The following is a 19,789-nucleotide window of genomic DNA, read 5'->3' as shown; positions in this document are numbered from 1 at the left end:
CCGTCTTCGGCGGTAGCCGAAGCGCAGGCGCAGCCCGCCGCCGCTGCGGGGATCCTCGGGACCCTTCCGGCCTTCGCGGCCAATCCGTGCAGAGCCGAGCGGGCTGACCGGGAGGAGCTCCGGGAGCCGCCGCCGCCGCCGCCGCCGCCGCCGCCGCCGCCGCCGCCGCCGCCGCCGCCGCCGCCGCCGCCGCCGCCGCCGCCGCCGCGCAGGGGCGTGGAGGGCAGGGGCGGCCCAGGTCGCAGTTGCAAACATGGCTCAGAGCGGAGACGGCGGAAACCCCTTCGCTGGGCCCGGCGAGCTTGACAACCCCTTTCAGGTGACGCGCGGGCCTTCTTTGGCTAGCTTGGTGGGCTCTTCGCGGGTCTGGACGGGCTAACTTGTCTTCCCATTCCTGACATTTGTTCCGGGGAAGGGCCGCCACGTGGGGGTGACGGTGATTCCAGACCAGTGAGCACCGTGGGGGGCGGGCCCTGCCCCTATAAGGAGCTGGTGCTAGTGTGGGGTGAAGGCTTGGGGGCAGATGTTGGGACAGCAGCGTGGCCTCCGACGTGCAGTGCTTGGAGCCACAGGCATCAGAAGAGGCTCCAGGGAGTTTCCCCAGAGGCACCAGGTGCCAGCTGAGCCCCAGCTCTGCCCACAGGACCCAGCTGTGATCCAGCACCGACCGAGCCCGCAGTATGCCACCCTTGACGTCTACAACCCTTTTGAGACCCGGGAGGTGAGATTCTGGGGAGCACAGGATGGCAGGGAGGGGGAGGGTGTGCCTGTAAGCTCACTCTGTCGGGATACAGGGGACTTTTCTGCATGCAGAGGATCTTAGCCCCCGGAGAGAGGCCAGTCTGCCCTGGCCTGCCTAACCCTTCTGGGGACACGAGGGCCAACAATCCCGTTTGAGCTCTAAGCGTCAGTCCTGGGAGGACTTGGAGACTGGCAACGCCTGAACCAGAGCTGTGTCTGGGGAGGCTTCTTTGAAGAAAAGAAAGAATGGGGCTGGTAGGAGTTGAGGAGAAAACAAGTTATGCTTAGGCATGCATTTAGAGGGCAAGGAATGAGGAGGACCGGACCTGTGTGTCCCATGGAACAGAAAATGCTAAGAGCTTTAAAAAGTGAAGGGGGTGCGTTCGGTAGATGAGTGCCTTGAGTCCTGACTAAGGGATGGGATGTGGGGGGTGATGAGGGCTGCCGCAGCTTAGGAAAGAGTTCTCTGACAGAGTTTCAACTCTCTGGGTCCGGGGGGAGGGTGGAGGCTGGGGAATGGGTTCTGGATCTAAAGGTACTCAAGCAGACTCTAGATACCTGCATTGGGAGGGACTAGGTGATCCCTAAAGTCTTTTCCAAAACCAACAGCCCCCACCAGCCTATGAGCCTCCTGCCCCTGCCCCATTGCCTCCACCCTCGGCTCCCTCCTTGCAGTCCTCGAGAAAGCTCAGCCCGACAGAACCCAAAAACTATGGCTCCTACAGCACCCAGGTAAACAGGGTGTGGGGATGGGGGAGCGGGGGCCAGATGCGGGCCCAGGACTCACGTCTCCCTCTGTGCCTACCGGGCAGGCTTCAGCTGCAGCAGCCACTGCCGAGCTGCTAAAGAAGCAGGAGGAGCTCAACCGGAAGGCGGAGGAGTTGGACCGGAGGGAGCGGGAACTGAAGCATGCTGCCCTGGGGGGCACAGCTGGTAAGTGGGTTCTTGGGGTGGGGGGGCATTTGACGCTTTTGAAGGAGCAAAAAGAACTTAAGAGCGTGGGCTATGGAGCCACATTGCAGAGTTTGAATTTGGGTGCTATTTATTGTCTGTGAGCTCTTAGGTAAGTTACTGAATCTTGAGTGTCTCAGTTTCCTTACTTATAAAACAAAGGTAGTATTTGTACCTGTTTCATAGGATTTGTGGCAATTAAATAAGGTCCTCCATACAGAGTGTTTGGCTTAGTGCCTGGAAGTTGTAAATAACAGTAAACACCATCAGCACTGGTTTTGCTACTCTGCCTCGTCTCCTCGGACCCCGAGTTGGAGGGAGAGAGGACTTGGGGTGGAAGGGAGGGGTGATTCCTTTGCTGGTCTCTGCCTCACGTCTCGGGTCCTCCTGCTCTCTCTCTGCCTTCCAGCTCGACAGAACAACTGGCCCCCTCTCCCATCTTTTTGCCCAGTCCAGCCCTGCTTTTTCCAGGACATCTCCATGGAGATCCCCCAAGAATTTCAGAAGACCGTATCCACCATGTACCACCTCTGGACGTGTGAGTAGTGAGAAGCCTTTTTTTGGAGGAAGAGTAAAGGAGCTGACCTTACGTCTTTTCTGCCCTGGAGCCTGCCCACCTAGAGCTCAGCATTTCAGCTCTGCTCAGCTTTTGAGTTTAAGGCTAGTTTCTCCAGGAATTTTCCTGGGTTACTCCTTTCGTAATATTTACAACTTGTTCTTCCAACCTCTAGAAAACATATGCTCTTGTCGCTTTCCCCTGTCCCTTGTCCTCCTGCACACACGTTTTTGGAGTCCTTTAAACATCTTTGCAAAGGTGGTCACGTGTGATAGAGATCTGTCTCCGCTGTTGAGGATTTTGTGAAGGCGGAAGCTCCCCTTCCGTACTCTGCCGTCTTTGGTGAGGGCTGGGTGGTGGGCTTCTGTGGGAAGGAGCCGTCGTTGCAGTCCACACTCAGTCTGCTGTCTCTTCGTCCCTTAGGCAGCACGCTGGCTCTTCTCCTGAACTTTCTTGCCTGCCTGGCCAGCTTCTGTGTGGAGACCAGCAATGGCTCGGGCTTTGGACTCTCTATTCTCTGGGTCCTCCTTTTCACTCCCTGCTCCTTTGTGTGCTGGTACCGCCCCATGTATAAGGCTTTCCGGTAAGTTGAGGGGTGGGGGTGGTGGAGAACTTGGGATAGGCCCCACATCTGCTGCTTCTACCCTAATTCTTCTCTCACTCTCCCCATTTCCTGCCCGCAGGAGTGACAGTTCATTCAATTTCTTCATTTTCTTCTTCATTTTCTTCGTCCAGGATGTGCTCTTTGTCCTCCAGGCCATTGGCATCCCAGGTTGGGGGTTCAGGTCCGTGAGGCTTACCCGCCACCCCCACCCACCCCCTTCCCTCGTGCCTTCAGACCAAGTCAGCACTAGGTACTGGGGTAGGAGTTGCTCAAAAGAAGGAAAGGTGCTTGTTTAATGAAAGAAACAGGACCTACTTCCCGGATGGAGAGAGCCCAGTCAGAACTCTAGACAGGCTTAGGTTTTGGGGAGGAAAAGTACGTGTGGTCAGTCTGAGAAGGGCTTCCTGGAGAAGGTACCCGTGAGCACTTCTGAAAAGGGGATGGAGACTCCTCAACAGAAAGGTCTGTTTGGGCTGAGGATGTCTTGGGAGGGCCTGGAGAGCTAGGAGCTAATTGCTCGGAAGCTGGAATCAAACTGATGAGAGCGGATATGGTTTGGGATTGTGGTACTTGGGAAGCTTCCAGACTGACGGGCGCGACCCCTGGTGGGCTGGGTGGGAATAGGGCCCGCTTGCTAACCAGCGGAGAGCGGCCCTTCCTCACTGCCGCGTGCTGTCCACTCTGGCAGTGGCTGGATCTCCGCTCTGGTGGTGCTGAAGGCCAACAAGGCCGTGGCTGTGCTCATGCTGCTGGTCGCCCTGTTCTTCACCGGCATCGCCGTGCTGGGAATTGTGATGCTCAAGCGGGTGAGGGGCTGTGCGGGAGGCGGGGCCAGAAGAGTGACGTCATGGCCCCCGGGGGCCGCGCCGCTGGGCAGGCGCTCAGCTCCTGGACCTCTGGGGTTGGGGGGGGAGGGGTGGGGGTGGGGGGCTGGGGGGGAGGGGTGGGGGTTGGGGGGAGGGGTGGGGGTGGGGAGCCACGAAGGAAAAGCCCGAGCCGCAGTGAGTGCGTGATGGGGTTGGGGTGGGGTCACGGCGGCCAGCGCCCGCTCATAATCTCTGCCATTTACTTGCAGATCCACTCTCTGTACCGCCGCACCGGGGCCAGCTTTCAGAAGGCGCAGCAAGAATTTGCTGCTGGGGTCTTCTCCAACCCCGCCGTGCGAACCGCCGCCGCCAGCGCAGCCGCTGGGGCTGCCGACAATGCCTTCCGAGCCCCGTGACCCCTGACGGGGATGCCTCGGCCCTGCCGCCGCGGGGAGCTCACTTAGCCCCCGTCCCTGACGTCTCGGACTCGGTGAGACATCACTACTTGGGGTCTCCTCTCTAGTGCCCCCAGTCCTGCAGCCATGACTGCTGACCCTGACTTAGGGGTGCGGGGAGCCCACTGTGACCCAGGCTCGCTTCCCCCGCCACCCCCCAGTTAGGCCACACTACTACCATCTCTTACAAACCCCACCCAGCTTCTCTCTGCTGTGCCAAGACTGTTGCTTCGGTTATTTAAATAAAAAGAAAGCGGAACTGGAACTCAAATCCCCGTTTCCGGAATTTTTATTGGGAACCGGGCCTTTGGAAGACAAAAGGGGAGTGTGGCGGGGACTGGAGCGGAAGCAGAATGGGAACTCCGGGGGGAGGTCGGGCAGGGCTGCGGAGCTGCGCGGCTCCGCTACTGACCGGGAAGGCGGTGCCGCCTCTGCTGGGGACGCAGCGGGCCCGGGGCCCCAGAGGCTAGGCGGGGCTGGGGTCGGGCCCCTGGCCCGGGGAGGCCGGCCGAGGCCCTGACTCTGCACCAGGCCCGCGGGCGGACGCCGGCTCCCGGGGTGCCCCGCCCCGCCGCCCGCCCCCTCTGCACCGGGCCTGCGGGCCGACGCCGGCTCCCGGGGTGCCCCGCGCAGCCCCGCCCCGCCCCGCCCCGCCGCCCGCCCCCTCTGCACCGGGCCTGCGGGCCGACGCCGGCTCCCGGGGAGCCCCGCGCAGCCACGCCCCGCCCCGCCCCGCCGCCCGCCCCCTCTGCACCGGGCCTGCGGGCCGACGCCGGCTCCCGGGGTGCACCGCGCAGCCCCGCCCCCGCCCCGCCCCCGGCGCTGGGCAGGACCTGCTGCGGCCCAAGCTGGGGAGCGCCCGGTGTCGGGGGAGAGCGGGGAGGGCGGCCTCGCAGCCGGTGGCGCCCCGGCTTCTCCCCGCCAGAAGGCCTCGGACCCCAGGACCCTTCCCCTCTTCCTCCCACCCTCCTCGCCTTTATCCTCCCCGCCCTTCCCGGGGTTCTCGACTGCGGCCGCTCCTCACTCCTGGACCTGCCCTTCTCGGCACCCCTGTTCTCCAGGGAGATGCGATGAGCCGGCGCCCCTGCGTCCTCCTCGCCGTCCCGGGCACGGTGCCCGTCCGGTGCCCGCGGTGGGGAAGGAGCCCCCCGCGACACCTCCGCGACGCCCCTCCCTTGGGCCCCCGCCCAGCTGGAGGCCCTGGGCCATGCCCCAGGGGACCCATCCAGGCGGTGGGCTCTAGAGCAAAGAGGGTGGAGAGGAGGGAGGACGGGGTCTTGGGCGCCTCTGAGATGCTCCCAAGCGCCAGTGGAGGCCGAGCGAGGCGCAGGCAACCGGGCAGCAGGCATGATGCCCTCGCCCACTGACTCCAGCCGCTCGCTGACCAGCCGACCCAGCACCCGGGGCCTTACCCACCTCCGCCTCCACCGACCCTGGCTGCAGGCCCTGCTCATGCTGGGGCTGGCCCAAGTGCTCCTGGGCGTCCTGGTGGTCACCTTCAGCATGGTGGCCTCCTCTGTCACCACCACTGAGAGCATCAAGAGGTCCTGCCCATCTTGGGCTGGATTCTCGGTGAGTTGGGTGCACAGTCCTTGGGTGGGGTAGGCTCCTGGGGCCCCACCCCTCCACGCTAGCTGCCAGTCCAAATGCTGGCCTCTCCTCTTCTGGGCAGCTGTCTTCTTACAGGGCTGGGCACACTCTGTGGTGAGGGGCTCACTCATGTGCCTCCCCCTCGCCAGGCTGAGCCTGTGCCCACTCTGTCCCCAGCTGGCGTTCTCCGGGGTGGTTGGCATTGTGTCTTGGAAGCGGCCATTCACTTTAGTGGTAGGTGTTAGGGTCTGGTGCCCACTGGGAGGCAGGTGCCCAGCACCTGAGGGGATGCCGGCGTGTGCCCCCGAGGAGGGAGGGGACTGGCTGTGCAGTTCATGCCAGCCAAGCGTGGATGTGTGTGAAGGGAGTGCCCCATCCGTGGTAGAGGGTACCCCTGAGGGCCCCCGCCCTGAGTGTGCACCTGCTTCCCCCAGATCTCCTTCTTCTCACTGCTTTCGGTGCTCTGTGTCATGCTCAGCATGGCTGGCTCTGTTCTCTCCTGTAAGAATGCTCAGCTGGCCCGGGACTTCCAAGACTGCTCCATGGTGAGACTGAGGAGGGCGGGCCAGAAAGGGCTGCTGGGCGGAGGGGTGCGGGACGCTGGGTTTGTCCTGACTGCGCCCTCCCCTCGGCCACTCAGGAAGGAAAGGTCTGTGTGTGCTGCCCCTCCGTCCCCCTACTCCGGCCCTGTCCAGAGTCAGGGCAGGAACTGAAAGTGGCCCCTAACTCCACCTGTGACGAAGCCCGAGGAGCCCTCAAGGTGAGCGTGCACTCCCCGCCTCAGCCATTCCTTTCTCCTCACCGTCTCCCTGGTTTTCACCTTTGCCTCCGCTTCTGGGGTCCTCACAGGTCCAGAACTTGTGGGGTTCACCCCTCCCCGGCCCCGCTCACATCCCTCTTCCTCTCTTGCTTTCAGAACCTGCTGTTCAGCGTCTGTGGGCTCACCGTTTGTGCCGCCACCGTCTGCACCGTCTCTGCCATCGTCTGCTGCGTCCAGATCTTCTCCCTGGGTCTCGTGCACACGGTGAGAGGCGGGCCAGGGTCAAAGCCAAGCAAGTGTGACGCGGGGCAGGGGTGTGTGTGCTGGGACTGGGCTTGAGGGGATGGTGGCTGCGGTGCTGGCTTCTGAGCCTCAGGGGCTGTGGGGCATTATTAGGCACATCTAGTGTCAGGATGTTTAGGGGGGTTCACGGAAGGATGAGGAGGGGAGGGCGGGGAGCAAGAGAAATATGTGATGCTAGTCAGCCCGGGGACGGACATTAAACGGGACCACAGGTTAGGTGAAGTCCAGAAGAGCCTGGATGGGGACGAGGGTAAAGGGTTGATGTTCTAGTGGGGGCAGAGAACAGGTGGCAATTCTGGATGTGGGTGGGGCCGTAAGTGGGGGACTTTGTGGATGACTGAGGCAGAGAGGGAAGAGGAGCTGGTTCTGGCTGAGGGAGGAGGCAGACCAGGAGAATGTGGAGGAGTCTGGGAGCCTAGGAGCTGCATTCCCAGAAACCAGGCGTGCCGATCTGCTTGCTCCCCAGCAGCTGGCCCCTGAGCGCTCAGTCTCAGGCCCCTTGGGGCCTCTGGGCTGTACGTCGTCACCCCCAGCTCCTCTCCTACACACCATGCTGGACTTGGAGGAATTCATACCTCCGGTGCCCCCTCCGCCCTACTATCCCCCAGAGTACACCTGCAGCTCAGAAACAGATGCGCAGAGGTGAGGCCTGGCGGAGTCCTGCTGGGGAAACCGAGCAGGGGGCCAGGGCTGCAGCCTGGATTGCTGGGGAGGGAGCTCTGGCGTAGGAGTGCTCTTCCAGGCTCTCTCCTCTCCCTCATCCTGCCAGCATCACCTACAATGGCTCCATGGACAGCCCGGTGCCCTTGTACCCTACGGATTGCCCCCCTTCTTATGAGGCCGTCATGGGGCTACGAGGAGACAGCCAGGTGAGAGCAGGGCTCGCTGTGGCCTGGGGAGCTGGTGAGAAAGCCTGAAAAGCTGAGGGAGCTGCTGTCACTGGACAAAGAAAACAGTAGTCCTCACGGTCTTTGTGGCACCAGCACCTCCACGGCCATCTGGTCTTCCCTAGAGCCTGGGGGGTAGCAGTGGGGGGAACTATTATTTCTATTCTACAGGTGTGGAAACTGAGGCCCACATAACTGACCCGGACAGGGTGGCAAAGCTGGACTGAAAGCTAGGTCTTCTAAGCTCTGTCCAGCACACAGCACATGGGGTGGCCACATTAGCCTGTCGGGCTGGCCCCCTGACACTCCTGTTTTTTGCAGGCCACTCTCTTTGATCCTCAGCTTCACGATGGCTCCTGCATCTGCGAGCGGGTGACCTCCATTGTAGACGGTGAGCAAAAAGTGGGGAGGGGGGCAAGGGCTGGGCTGCCTGCGAGAGCAGAGCTGGGTGGGGCGCTGGACTTGACCTGCCTCCTCTGAGATCCCTCTGGAGGCAGCGTGGCCGCTGAGGGGCTTTGAAAAGACTGGCGCCCCCCCCCCACGCCCCCCCCTGCCACCCACAGTGTCTATGGACAGCGGGTCTCTGGTGCTGTCGGCCATCGGGGACCTCCCTGGGGGCTCGAGCCCGTCGGAGGACTCGTGCCTGCTGGAGCTGCAGGGCTCCGTGCGCTCCGTTGACTACGTGCTCTTCCGCTCCATTCAGCGCAGCCGCGCCGGCTACTGCCTCAGCCTGGACTGCGGTCTGCGCGGCCCCTTCGAGGACAGCCCCCTGCCGCGGCGACCCCCGAGGGCCGCCCGCTCCTATTCCTGCTCGGCCCCCGAGGCCCCACCCCCACTGGGGGCCCCCACGGCCGCCCGCAGCTGCCACCGGCTGGAGGGCTGGCCGCCCTGGGTGGGACCCTGCTTCCCTGAGCTGAGGCGGCGGGTCCCCCGGGGAGGCAGCCGGGGAGGCGGCCGGTCCGCTGCGGCCCCTCCCGCCCGCGCCCCCACTCGCCGCTTCAGCGACAGCTCAGGTTCCCTCACCCCCCCGGGGCACCGGCCTCCTCATCCGGCTCCCCGACCACCGCTGCAGCTGCCTCGGTCCCACAGTGACCCAGGCATCACCACCTCCAGCGACACCGGTGAGCATCCCCCCCCCCCCCCGCAAGCTTCAGGAGCACACAGGCAGGGGAGTTAGGAGGGCCAGGGGTGCCCGCCAGGATTTAGGACACCTTGGAGGTCCCCAAGGAGGAAGAAGGGGTGAGTTCACTCCTGCAGTAGATACTTCTGAGTACTCACCTCCTAAAAACACACCATCAGCAGCTGAATGGCTAAAACCAAATTCCACAGCTCCCAGCCGGAGCTAGTTACCCACCCTCTCCAAGCCTCGGCTTCCCGCCTGTCCGTGGCGTGCAGTAGCGGCCCCTCAGCCCAGGTGCTCGAGTCACTGAGCACTGAGGTGATGTGATGGAATCTTACCACTGGCCTTGTGTGCCAGGGACTGGGGGGGACTGGGGGAGATACAGCCACCAACCAGACCGCCTTAGTGCCTGTCTAGCGGGGCTGTACCATCGGGTTTCTGGCAGACATGGGCAGAGGGGATGCCCGCTTGGTTGAGGGTGGAGTGTGGGGGCTGGGCAAGCTGCTCGGGGCTTGAGGCTCTCCCAGAGGGTGTGTCCACTGGGCCCTTCCAGTCCCTCCCTCTCCTCCCCAGCTGACTTCAGGGACCTTTATACCAAAGTGCTCGAGGAAGAAGCTGCTTCCGTTTCCTCTGCAGATACAGGTCAGGCATGTGGGTGGTACCGAGGTGGGGGGAGGCGGTTATGGGAGTTTTGCCTGGCCCTCCGTGCACCTCCCTTCCCACCTTCTCTGTCTCCAGGGCTCTGCTCTGAAGCCTGCCTCTTCCGTCTAGCCCGCTGCCCTTCGCCCAAATTGCTACGTGCCCGCTCAGCTGAGAAACGGCGCCCCGTGCCCACCTTTCAAAAGGTCCCCCTGCCCTCGGGCCCGGCACCTGCCCACTCCCTGGGAGACCTGAAGAGCAGCTGGCCAGGCCGAGGCTTGGTCACTCGTTTCTTCCCGATGTCCAAGAAGGCCCCAGACCCCAGTGGGAATGGGGCCCATGGGCTTAAGCAGGTAGGAGTTAGGGGAGTCTGGGAAGATAACCAGGAAAGCCTGGAGCTTCAGGCTGAGCCACGCTGATGCCCTGTCCTGTGTCCGCCTCTAGGTGCCCCGGAGCCCATGGGGCCGGCCAGGCCGAGAGAGCCTCCACCTTCGAAGCTGTGGCGACCTGAGCTCCGGCTCTTCCCTGCGACGCCTCCTGTCTGGCCGCCGGCTGGAGCGCAGTACCCGCCCCCACAGCCTCAGCCTCAATGGGGGCAGCCGGGAGACTGGGCTCTGACCGGGGCTTCTTGCCACTCTGAACAGCTCCAGATGAATGCTGGGGCCATAGGCACCAGCTGGTTGGGACCAACCAGCACCCCATGCACTGGCTGACACAAAAAGAAACCCGCTGAACACCCCCAGAAGTATCCCTTTGCCTCCTACCTCTGGGAGCTCCTCCTGCTTGCCATTGCCCCTTGGGACTGGGAGGGCTTCTGTCCTGTGCTGCATGGGTATTTGGGTGTTCAGGCTGGCGCGGGGAGAGGCCCCTGCTTACAGCATCGGAAGAGAAAAATAAAGCCCTACCCCAGCATGAGCGAGCTCTCCGACTGGACAGGGGCACTCTGGCCAGGGCAAAGCCATGTCCCAGTGCTTATGCACAGGGGCTGTGTGCCTGTGCAATGTGGTGGTAAGGCATGAAGAGTCCGAGAAATCTCGGTGGCTCTCAGATCTGCCACCTCTAGCTGCATGACCTGGGGCAAATTATTTAACCTCAACTGCCTGATCCATAAAACATTGTGAAGATGAATGTTTGTAAAGCTCTTAATACACTAAATAAGCCTTCAATAAATTTCAGTTTTCCCCCTTCTCCTCGGGGTCATTCTTTGTCATCATGGAAATTTGTTCTGGTATCTCTCGGAGGTAAGAAAATCTCTCAAGACATTGATTTCCAGCTATCTACATCTCTGCTCCTTTGCAAAATGTTTTCTCTCTGCGTTTCCTCCTCTTCTTGGAACACTCCTGTCAGCCTCCATCCCCACCTCTCCCTAGGCACTGCCCCTGAAAAAGCGTTGAGGAACCAAAAAGGTAAAAGACCCAATGGCCATTTCTCGGCCTGCACGGCACTTGAGTCCTGAGAAACATTTAAGCCAGATAACCCGCATCTTTTCCCTTGGTGTCTACCCCTTCTTGTCTTCGAGGGCCTCATACACTCCCACTTCTCCTCTCTACCCTCTCGGTCTCCTGTGCCATACCCTCTGCCTCCGCCGGGCCATTCCATGCTGGAGAACCCCAGCGTTTTCCCCTTGGCCCTCTTCTATTTTCTGCCTGCAAGTGGCACTACCAAGGTCCATGGCTTTCAATACCATCTACCTGTCCATATGCATAACTCTCTCCTTGATCCCTCTCCACGAGCTCCACCCTCCAACTTGCCATGTCTGCCTGGATGTCCAATGGACATCTCAGACTCACCGTGACCACAGATGAACCTTGAGTCCCATCCCCAGTACCTGTTCCCATCTCAATAAACTGCACCACCATTCACCTGGTTGCACATTCCAAAAGCTTGGGACTTACCCTGGTTTTATGTCCTTCCTCACCCAACACAACCCAATCCTACCCTGAATTCAGGCGTTTCACCAGCTGCCTAGGTAGGCTCAAGCCACGCCCCTCTCTCCCAGCCTCTGAACTGGTCTATTTCCACTCTTCCTAAAAATCTGTTCTCCACTCGGCAGAGTGCTAAGAAATCATGTCACATCAAGGTTCTGCCTGAGTCTACTGTGTTCCCGCTGTACTGAGAATCCTCTCCAGATTCCTGAGCAGACTATGGTCAGGTATACAGCCTGTCTCCCTCTGCTCCAGCCGCACGGCCTCACACAAGGGCTCGTGCACCTGCTCTGCCCGCTGCGCCAACCGCCGCGCCCTGCGGCTGTGCCCTCCTCACCTCCGCGCCGGCCACCCCCGTCCTTCCGTCAGTGCCCCGTTGCTCCGAGCACTCAGCACTACCTAGGATCACCCCGTGCTTGTTTAGCTCACCGCGCTAGGTCTAACAGTTAGCTACTACAGGGGCAGAGCCGGGCGGCGCGCCAGCCGCGGACCCGCGGCGGGGGAAGGCGCGCTGCCCGCGGAGGGCGTCAGGCTCACGGCTTCTTCAATAATTCACCAGCCTCAGGGCGGGTCAGGGCGCGGCCGGACGACAACACAGGGTAGGAGGAGCTGGAGACGGGGGTTCCCAGCGGGGCAGTTTCTGGGCACTGAACGTTCCCTGTCCCGAGGCTCCCAGAGAAGCACGCTCAAGAACGTTGCGCAGCCTCGGTGCGCTGGGCTCGTCGAGGGAAACCACCCGCCCCGCTCGTTACGGTCTGGGCGCAGCCCAGGCGCATGCGCGCTTCTCGCCTTCCGCGCCCTTTCGCGTAGACTCCCGAATACGCTTGCGCTTCATCTGGACTACGGTTGGTCAGCGAGAGCAGTCCGTCCTCAAGATGACCAATAGTCGTGCGGAAGGGGCCCGCGTCCCGCCTCCCAGCGATTCGAGGCCCCGCCCCGCCAACCCGCGATTACGGCGCGCGTCTCGCAGCTGCGCGTCAGGGGGCTGCTTCCCCGCTGGGCGCTGGCTTCGCGGGCAGGTGTCCCCGCCCGGCCTCCACGCAGTGCCGGCGGCGCAGGGGTTTCGCTTTGCCTCTGGCTGAGGCTGCTGTTTCGCCTCGGCGGTAGGCATGTTTGGATGTCGCGCTGTTGGACTCACTCTCCCCTCTGCGTTTGCAGTTCACCTTTTCATCATAGTTGCTATTATTAATTGTAGGGATGGCCCTCTTCAGCTAATGAAGAAGAGAGAACAAGCGGGGTGGGGGTAGAGGGAGGGGGAGAAGCAGACTCCCCGCCGAGCAGGGAACCCCACTGGGGACTCGATTCCACGACCCTGGGATCATGCCCTGAGCCGAAGGTCGACGCTTCACCGACTGAGCCACCCAGGCGCCGGGGGATGAAATCTTTAAATAATCTCCATCCACTTGTTTTTTTGAGAGGTGGAGTGGGAAGGAAGTCTGTATAATTTATCCATTCTTTAGTCATTCGACAAACGTACACTGCGCACAGAACCAGCGCCAGCCTCTGGCTGCCGCCGGGGGATGAGGCGAGGCCGGGGGATGGGGCACCGCCGGGGAATAGGGCGGGGTGGGGCGGGGCCGGGGAATAGGGCGCCGCCGGGGATGGGGCGGGGCACCAGGATGCACTGGTCCCTACCCTCGTGGCTTACCCACCGACAAAGCAAGCACTGGTAGGGGTCATTACAGCCGTGGCAAACTACACAAGCCTTGTAGGGCTGTGAGCTTGTGTTAGCAGCATTAGCGTGAAGGGGTCTGGCTGGAGGAGAGGAGTGTTGCATATGCCGAAGGAAGACAGAGTCTACGGAAGGGACGGAGAACGAGGGGAGGAGGCTGGTTTCCCTGTCTTGCAGCTGCCCCTCACAGTCTGATTTCTACACAGCAGCCAAAGTGATATTTTGAAAATATAAATCTAATCTTGGCACTTCCCCGTACCAAACTCTCCAGTGAATTTCCATCTTAGAACAAAATTTAGACTCATTACTGTGGTCACCAAGGCCCAGAGACTCTGGCAACCAACCTTTTCCTCCAAACTCCTTACTCGCCCCCTCTGTCCAGCACGCTCTACCCTTTATTGTGCTTCGTAATTCTCATGGCCGCCTGAAATTATCTGTTTTTTGTCTGTCTTCCATCCCCGCTCGAATATAAGCTCCCCAGGGCCAGAGACTTTATAATCCTATTCATTGCTGTATCCCCAGGACCTAGTGGCACATAGCAGATGCTCCATCATTATTTGTTGGGTGGGTGAATTGCGGAGCACAGAGCAAGGATGCCTAACCCAGTCAGAGGTGTCAGGAAGATGATTCTGATGGCACTAACATGAAGTTTCAGGCCTCAGTGATGAAAAGGAGTAGTTTTTCTTTTTTCTTTTTTCCAAGAGAGGAGAAGAAGAAAATACTCATGGCCAAAGGGAGAATAGAGGTGAGATGAAATATAGCCTGTTGGAGGAACGTGGTTGGAGCATAAGGTGCAAATGGACAGGTGAGAAATGAAGGTGGGACAAGCGGCCAGGTTCCATAACCTTAAGGGCAGTGTGGAGCCACTGAAGGATCCTAGGAGAGAGAGAGTGGATGCTTCAGAGTTTGTATTTCAGTTAGAACATCCAGTTTTGGGGGAACGGATTGGAAGAGAAAATTGGAGGTTAGGAGACCAAGAGAGAGATGTTTCAGTAGTTTAGAGAAGAAATAATGGGGATAAGGGTACAGAGGGAGAGGAGAGAGTCAAGGATGAGCCCCGGGTTCTGGGAGGAAGGGGTTGCATTCATAAGGAAAGATTGGCTGTTGTTCTGAGAGAACTTTTGGATAGCCCGGAGGGCACAGGTACTTGAGATTGCCCTGGGCCTTACTGAGAATGCTGTAGGTATTGTTGAAGAGTTGGTTAATCAAACTGACTTTATTGTAATCATTTTGCAGTATATACATGTATCAAAGCATCCCACAGTCACCCTGAACTCACACATGGTGGTGTGTCAGTTATATCTCAAGAAGCCTGGTGGCAAAGGGGCTGGTTAATCAGATGAATCCAAGGATGAAACCACATCCTAGTGAGTAGGGGCAGAACGGGTCTCGCTGCAGAGAGAGGTGATTTTTGTTGTCAGTGATCAGAAGGCGTGGTGTGTCTTCAGATCAGAAGCCAGAGCTGACTGGTAAGGTTTGACCATTCCTTCATCTAGAAGGAACTTTCTGAGCTCCTGCTCTGCGGTGCAAGAATGAGAAAGTGCCCCTCGGGCTTGACGGTGCTGATGGCCTGGGGCTGTGAAGGGGTCCCCTCCCTGGGGAGCTGGTCTGAGGCCTCAAGGGCAAGGATCCTACGGCATGCTGCCTGGCATCTCCAGCGCTGGAGCTTGCATGCGAGCCAAGCCCGCCGCCCCGCACAGGCCGCGCGACGTGGGATCAGAGCTGCCGCGCCGGGGCACCAACTATTTTTGTACTTCGGCTTCTATTTCGTTCCCAGCTGCCCTCGCTGGAGTTCGGCGGAGTCTCTTAAAAGTGCTGTGCAAAGAGGACGGAGTGCATCTGTGCACCTCGGGCGCCCCTCGCGGCCGCCGCCGGCGGGCCGCCCTAGGGCACTGGTCCTCAGCCGCCCCCTAGGGGCCGTTCTGAAAACTGATGTCTTTCGTGGGGACCACCATCAGGAGGCAGTCTGAGGACTTGGAGGCGCGCTGGCAGGAAAGGCGCGTTACTGTCCCGCACGAGGAAAAACCGTCTCTCATTCCGCTTGACTTTGGAATGTTCTGCTCAACAACACATTCAAAGTAAAAATCAAACTTAAGCCTTTAAATTTAAGCAGGACTTTATCATATAATAAAGGGAAGGGTTTTGTGTGTGTGTGTGTGTGTGTGTGTGTGTGTGTGTGTGTTTTAAGATTTTATTTATTTATTTGACAGAGACACAGCGAGAGAGGGAACACAAGCAGGGGGAGTGGGAGAGGGAGAAGCAGGCTTCCCGCGGAGCAGGGAGCCCGATGCGGGGCTCGACCAGGACCTGAGCCGAAGGCAGACGCCTAACGGCTGAGCCACCCAGGCGCCCCAATAAAGGGAAGTTTTACATGAAGTTTTTTTGTTTTGTTTTGTTTTTTTGGAGGGGAAAGCCCAATAATTTAGGAGAAGATCATTATGGAGAAGGAAGCGTAAAGACAGTCCGTCATCCTGAAATTATTGTATCTGTGTTCTCAGTGATTTAGAGCACCTCCAGCTGTGTAAACCTGTGGTTGAAAAGAGTTTCCGTGTACTAGTGCGGTCCTTGTAAAAGCAAGGAACCAACTACAAAAACGCAATACACTTCTTACTAGCCTAACTGAGCTGTAATTTGCATACTATAAAAGTTCCTCCTTTTTTCTTAAGATTTTATTTGGGGCGCCTGGGTGCCTCAGTCGTTAAGCGTCTGCCTTCGGCTCAGGTCGTGGTCCCAGGGTCCTGGGATCGAGTTCCACATCGGGCTCCCTGCTCCACAAGAAGCCTGCTTCTCCCTCTCCCACTCCCCCTGCTTGTGTTCTTGCTCTCGCTGTGTCTCTCTCTGTCAAATAAATAAATAAAATCTTTGTATCTGACAGAGAGAGAAGAGAGCACAAGCAGGGGGAGGAGCAGATTGCAGACTGAGCAGGGACCCCCGATGCGGGGCTCGATGCGGGGCTCGATCCCAGGACCCTGGGACCATGACCTGAGCCGAAGGCAGATGCTTAACCACTGAGCCACCCCAGGCATCCCCTTCTTTTTTTTTTTTTAACATTTTATTTTTAAGTAATCTCGGCACCCAACGTGGGGTCCAAACTTACAGCCCCGACATCGAGAGTTGCACGCTCCACCAACTGAGCCAGCCAGGCGCCACCTTAAACATTTTGATTTATCATATATTTTATATTTTTGTAGCACAATGATAATTACATATTGTGAAAATGACATATATTACATAAATTATTTATTAATTCATGGTCTGTTTTTGCTTCTATTAAATCCCAATTTATTCCATTTAGGTTAGTGCAAGATCTGACTACATTATGTCTTCTAGATGACAGGGTGTAAACATTTACTTATTGAAAACATATTTTATGGGGCGCCTGGGTGGCTCAGTTGGTTGGGCGATTGCCTTCGGCTCAGGTCATGATCCTGGAGTCCCGGGATCAAGTCCCGCATCGGGCTCCCTGCTCAGCGGGGAATCCGCTTCTCCCTCTGACCTTCTTCCCTCTCGTGCTCTCTATCTCTCATTCTCTCTCTCTCAAATAAATAAATAAAATTTTTAAAAGAAAAAAAGAAAACATATTTTATAATAAAAATTTGTCCCATTATTCTTTCTTTTTATTCCAATTAAGATAACTGTATTGATTCTTTTAAAGTATGTATATAAGTGAGTCCTCTTTTTTTTAAGATTTTATTTACTTATTTGAGAAAGAGAGAGAACGCAAGCAGGGGAAGCTGCAGGCAGAGGGAGAAGCAGACTCCCCGCCAAGCAGGGAGCCCAATGAGGGCCTCGATGCGGGGCTCGATCCCAGGACGCTGGGATCATAACCTGAGATGAAGGCAGACGCTTAACGACTGAGCCACCCAGGCGCCCTTTAAATAAGTCCTCTTATCTTTACATTCCTTTCAGCACAGGAACGAGTGTTAGGAAATACTTGTTATGGAGAGGAGTGCTCTGGCTTTTGGGCTGAGACCTCCCGGGATGGAGAGCAGAGCTGAGCTGCCCCTCCCAGCTGAGAGTCAGTCATCCTTGCCCCCCGGGGAATTGTCGAGGTGGGTTCACTGGGAAGCTGCAGGCCTTAAGCCCTGCCTTTGGAGAAAAGGATCCAGAGATGCTACCACGTACCCAGCATTAGCAGCCAACACGGGCTTCAACTTGGGTGAGAAGAACACGCCGTGAACACAAGGGACGACTTAAAGCAGTGCGAGCACCACAGCTTTTGAAAATAACCAGCACCTAGCATAGCGTCTGGCACACGAGAGGTGCTCAGGAAATACGTGGTGTGTGTCGTGGGATTCTGGATATGAATCCAGTGTCTACCACGGAATGGCCACTGGACTTTGGGCAATTTAATTACCTTTCAGAGTCTTAGGTTCCTCATCTTTAAAATGGGGAAAACAGGGGCGCCTAGGTGGCTCAGTCCATTAAGTGTCTGACTTGGGATTTCGGCTCAGGTCGTGATTTCAGGGTCCTGGGGTCAAGCCCCACATCAGGCTCCAGGCTCAACATGGAGTCTGCTTGTTGTCCCAACTCCCCTTCTCTCTCTCTGTCTCTAAAATAAATAAGTAAATAAAATCCAAAAACTAAATAAATAAGATGGGGAAAATTGTAGTATCTGCCTTGTGAGAACAAAATGAGACAGCGAACATAAAGTAGCATAGAATAAGCACTCCATAAATATTAGCTCTTATTATAACCAATTTGATTTATTTGTTCATTAATTAATTTTATTTTATTTTATTTTTTTTAAGTAATCTCTACACCCATCATGGGGCTTGAACCCACGACCCCGAGATCAAGGGTCACACACTATACAGACTGAGCCAGCCAGGCATCCCTCCAACTTTATTTATTTATTTATTTATTTTTAAAATATTTTATTTATTTATTTGAGAGAGAGAGAATGAGAGACAGAGAGCACGAGAGGGAAGAGGGTCAGAGGGAGAAGCTGACTCCCTGCTCGGCAGGGAGCCCAATGCAGGACTCGATCCCGGGACTCCAGGATCATGACCTGAGCCGAAGGCAGTTGTTTAACCAACTGAGCCACCCAGGTGCCCCCTCCAACTTTATTTAAAAAATAAAATATAAAAGCCTCAAGAGCAAATCACATTGTGAGAGAAATCTGAAAGATGAGATGGTGTCTGTGCTGGAAAAATAATTTTTTAAGACTTTTATTTTTTTAAGCAATCTACACTCAGCATGGGGCTCAAACCCACAACCCTGAGATCAAGACTCACATTCTCCAGGGACTGGGCTGGCCGGCCGCCCCCATGCCGGAGAACGTTTACCTTCAAACTGAAGGGTAAGACAAGGAAACAGCAGACTTACAAGCTCTGCGCCGCCTGCCGAGTGACACAGGACAGGGCCCGGGGGCTCTGTGGCTACGAGCGAGCCGGCGGGCAGGGCCAGATGCAGTCCGCACTCAACCCATGCTGTGGAATGGATGAACCGGAGGGCCCTAAGGTGTCGGGTGTCGATGCCCGCCCCCCCCCGCCCCGCCCCGAGAGCAAGGCCTCTGTAGGAGCAGCACTTCCCCGAGAAGCAGGAAGCTGAGTGGGGCAGGTGCTGACCTGCTGATGAGGATTCAGTTCAGTTCAAGACTTTGGCACCTGCCCACTCTGTGCTTGGCCATCTGCACAGACTGAGTAAGACATGCCTTCACGGAATTAAACACAGACCTCACCTGTTGCAATATTTGGTGCCAACCAGTGTACTAGACACACATTATCACGCTTAGAGCTCTCAACAATTCTGTGAGGTTGAGTTGCCACTCCCCCCCCCCTTTTTTTTTTCCACAGCCTTGTGGGGAGGGGCTCAGATGCCCAGACCCTGTCCCGGGCACCTGTCCTCCCGGGCACCCGCCCGTGCTGCTTCTAAATAGACTCTAGAAACCCTCACGGACTCTACTCATCCTCCTCTGGGCCGAAGCCAATGCACCTTCTGCCCTGAGAGAGGGAGCTGGGTCGATGTCCTCCCGGCCGGGAAAGTAGGTCAGAGAAGGACTACGAGCCGGGTTCTCCACACGCAAAGACTCACTGCTTCTTTGGGGGGGTGCGAAACTACTCCCAAACAAGACTGAAAGCGTGTTGGGAAAAACCACTGGAAGGCTCTCTGCCGCAAGAAGATCATGACCGTTTCTCTTGAACCACTTTAGCGCCGTCCCCCGCTACCACAAATTATGCAGTCGAGTTTCCCACATTTGGGGAAATTGCAGGGGTCGGCACATCAGGAGTGCAACGAATATGGCTTAGCGTGATGAAGACGTTGATTGAAGGTCAAACACCCAGTACGTGGCAGAGCTGGGACTCAGACCCGGCTTGTCTCCCTGAGACGAGGCTCAGTGTTCTAGGAACCTAGAAGAAAGAATCAATTTTGCCTGGACTGTGTCTGGAAAGTCTTCACTGAAGTAATTAAACCGAAAAGACACCACAAAGAAGTGGTTCCTGAGCACCTACTAGGCTCCAGGCACTGTATTTATCTTACTGATCCAGGAGTGACCCTGGGGGTGGGGTGGGGTGGTATTGTCTCCATTTTATAGACGAACAGTTGGCGCCAAGAGCTACAGCTGGTCAGGTCCTAGCTGTGTGTGTCCCTCCTGCTAAATCGTAGGCGCTGTGGTCCAGGAGCCATCATCATGGACAGCCCCCTTCTCACATCCACTGAGGATACAGCTGTGTACACTTTCCAGTTTCTGAAACTCACAACCTCCTTGTTCTTTGGGAAACGAAGACCAGTTATGACAGTCCTCATCTGATGACAAAACATGTCCCAAGAGGCACG

The 19,789-nt window shown here is 57.5% G+C and overlaps 2 protein-coding genes across 9 annotated transcripts; both read left to right on the top strand.

Moving 5' to 3' along the window:
* Window positions 1-170: 170 nt before the first annotated feature.
* SCAMP3 (secretory carrier membrane protein 3) lies at window positions 171-4,384 on the top strand. The gene is made up of 9 exons (XM_028090349.2): window positions 171-319; window positions 644-721; window positions 1,351-1,473; window positions 1,554-1,674; window positions 2,102-2,230; window positions 2,672-2,831; window positions 2,932-3,033; window positions 3,541-3,658; window positions 3,928-4,384. The coding sequence occupies exons 1-9, from the start codon at window positions 254-256 to the stop codon at window positions 4,072-4,074; spliced, it is 1,044 nt and encodes a 347-aa protein (XP_027946150.2). The 5' UTR covers window positions 171-253; the 3' UTR covers window positions 4,075-4,384.
* A 547-nt stretch (window positions 4,385-4,931) lies between these two features.
* Window positions 4,932-10,600, top strand: ENTREP3 (endosomal transmembrane epsin interactor 3). 8 transcript variants are annotated; one of them, XM_088016817.1, is made up of 12 exons: window positions 4,932-5,685; window positions 5,881-5,937; window positions 6,138-6,248; window positions 6,344-6,463; window positions 6,620-6,727; window positions 7,236-7,408; window positions 7,536-7,635; window positions 7,975-8,044; window positions 8,217-8,774; window positions 9,347-9,415; window positions 9,512-9,765; window positions 9,857-10,600. In XM_088016817.1, exons 1-12 carry the CDS (start codon window positions 5,461-5,463, stop codon window positions 10,028-10,030), a joined length of 2,019 nt encoding a protein of 672 aa, XP_087872943.1. In that variant the 5' UTR covers window positions 4,932-5,460; the 3' UTR covers window positions 10,031-10,600. The 8 variants fall into 8 exon arrangements, with proteins under 8 accessions (XP_087872943.1, XP_087872944.1, XP_087872942.1 ...); XM_088016818.1 differs by having other exon boundaries at window positions 7,233-7,408; window positions 9,545-9,765; XM_088016816.1 differs by having other exon boundaries at window positions 7,233-7,408.
* Window positions 10,601-19,789: the final 9,189 nt, after the last annotated feature.

The sequence above is a fragment of the Eumetopias jubatus genome, unplaced genomic scaffold, assembly GCF_037043125.1.
Source record: "Eumetopias jubatus isolate StellerSeaLion01/CBP00866 unplaced genomic scaffold, mEumJub1_p1.0 scaffold_12, whole genome shotgun sequence".
Classification (NCBI taxonomy): domain Eukaryota; kingdom Metazoa; phylum Chordata; class Mammalia; order Carnivora; family Otariidae; genus Eumetopias; species Eumetopias jubatus.
Note: the sequence above shows the minus strand (reverse complement) of the source record. Positions and strands in the feature narration are given on the sequence as shown.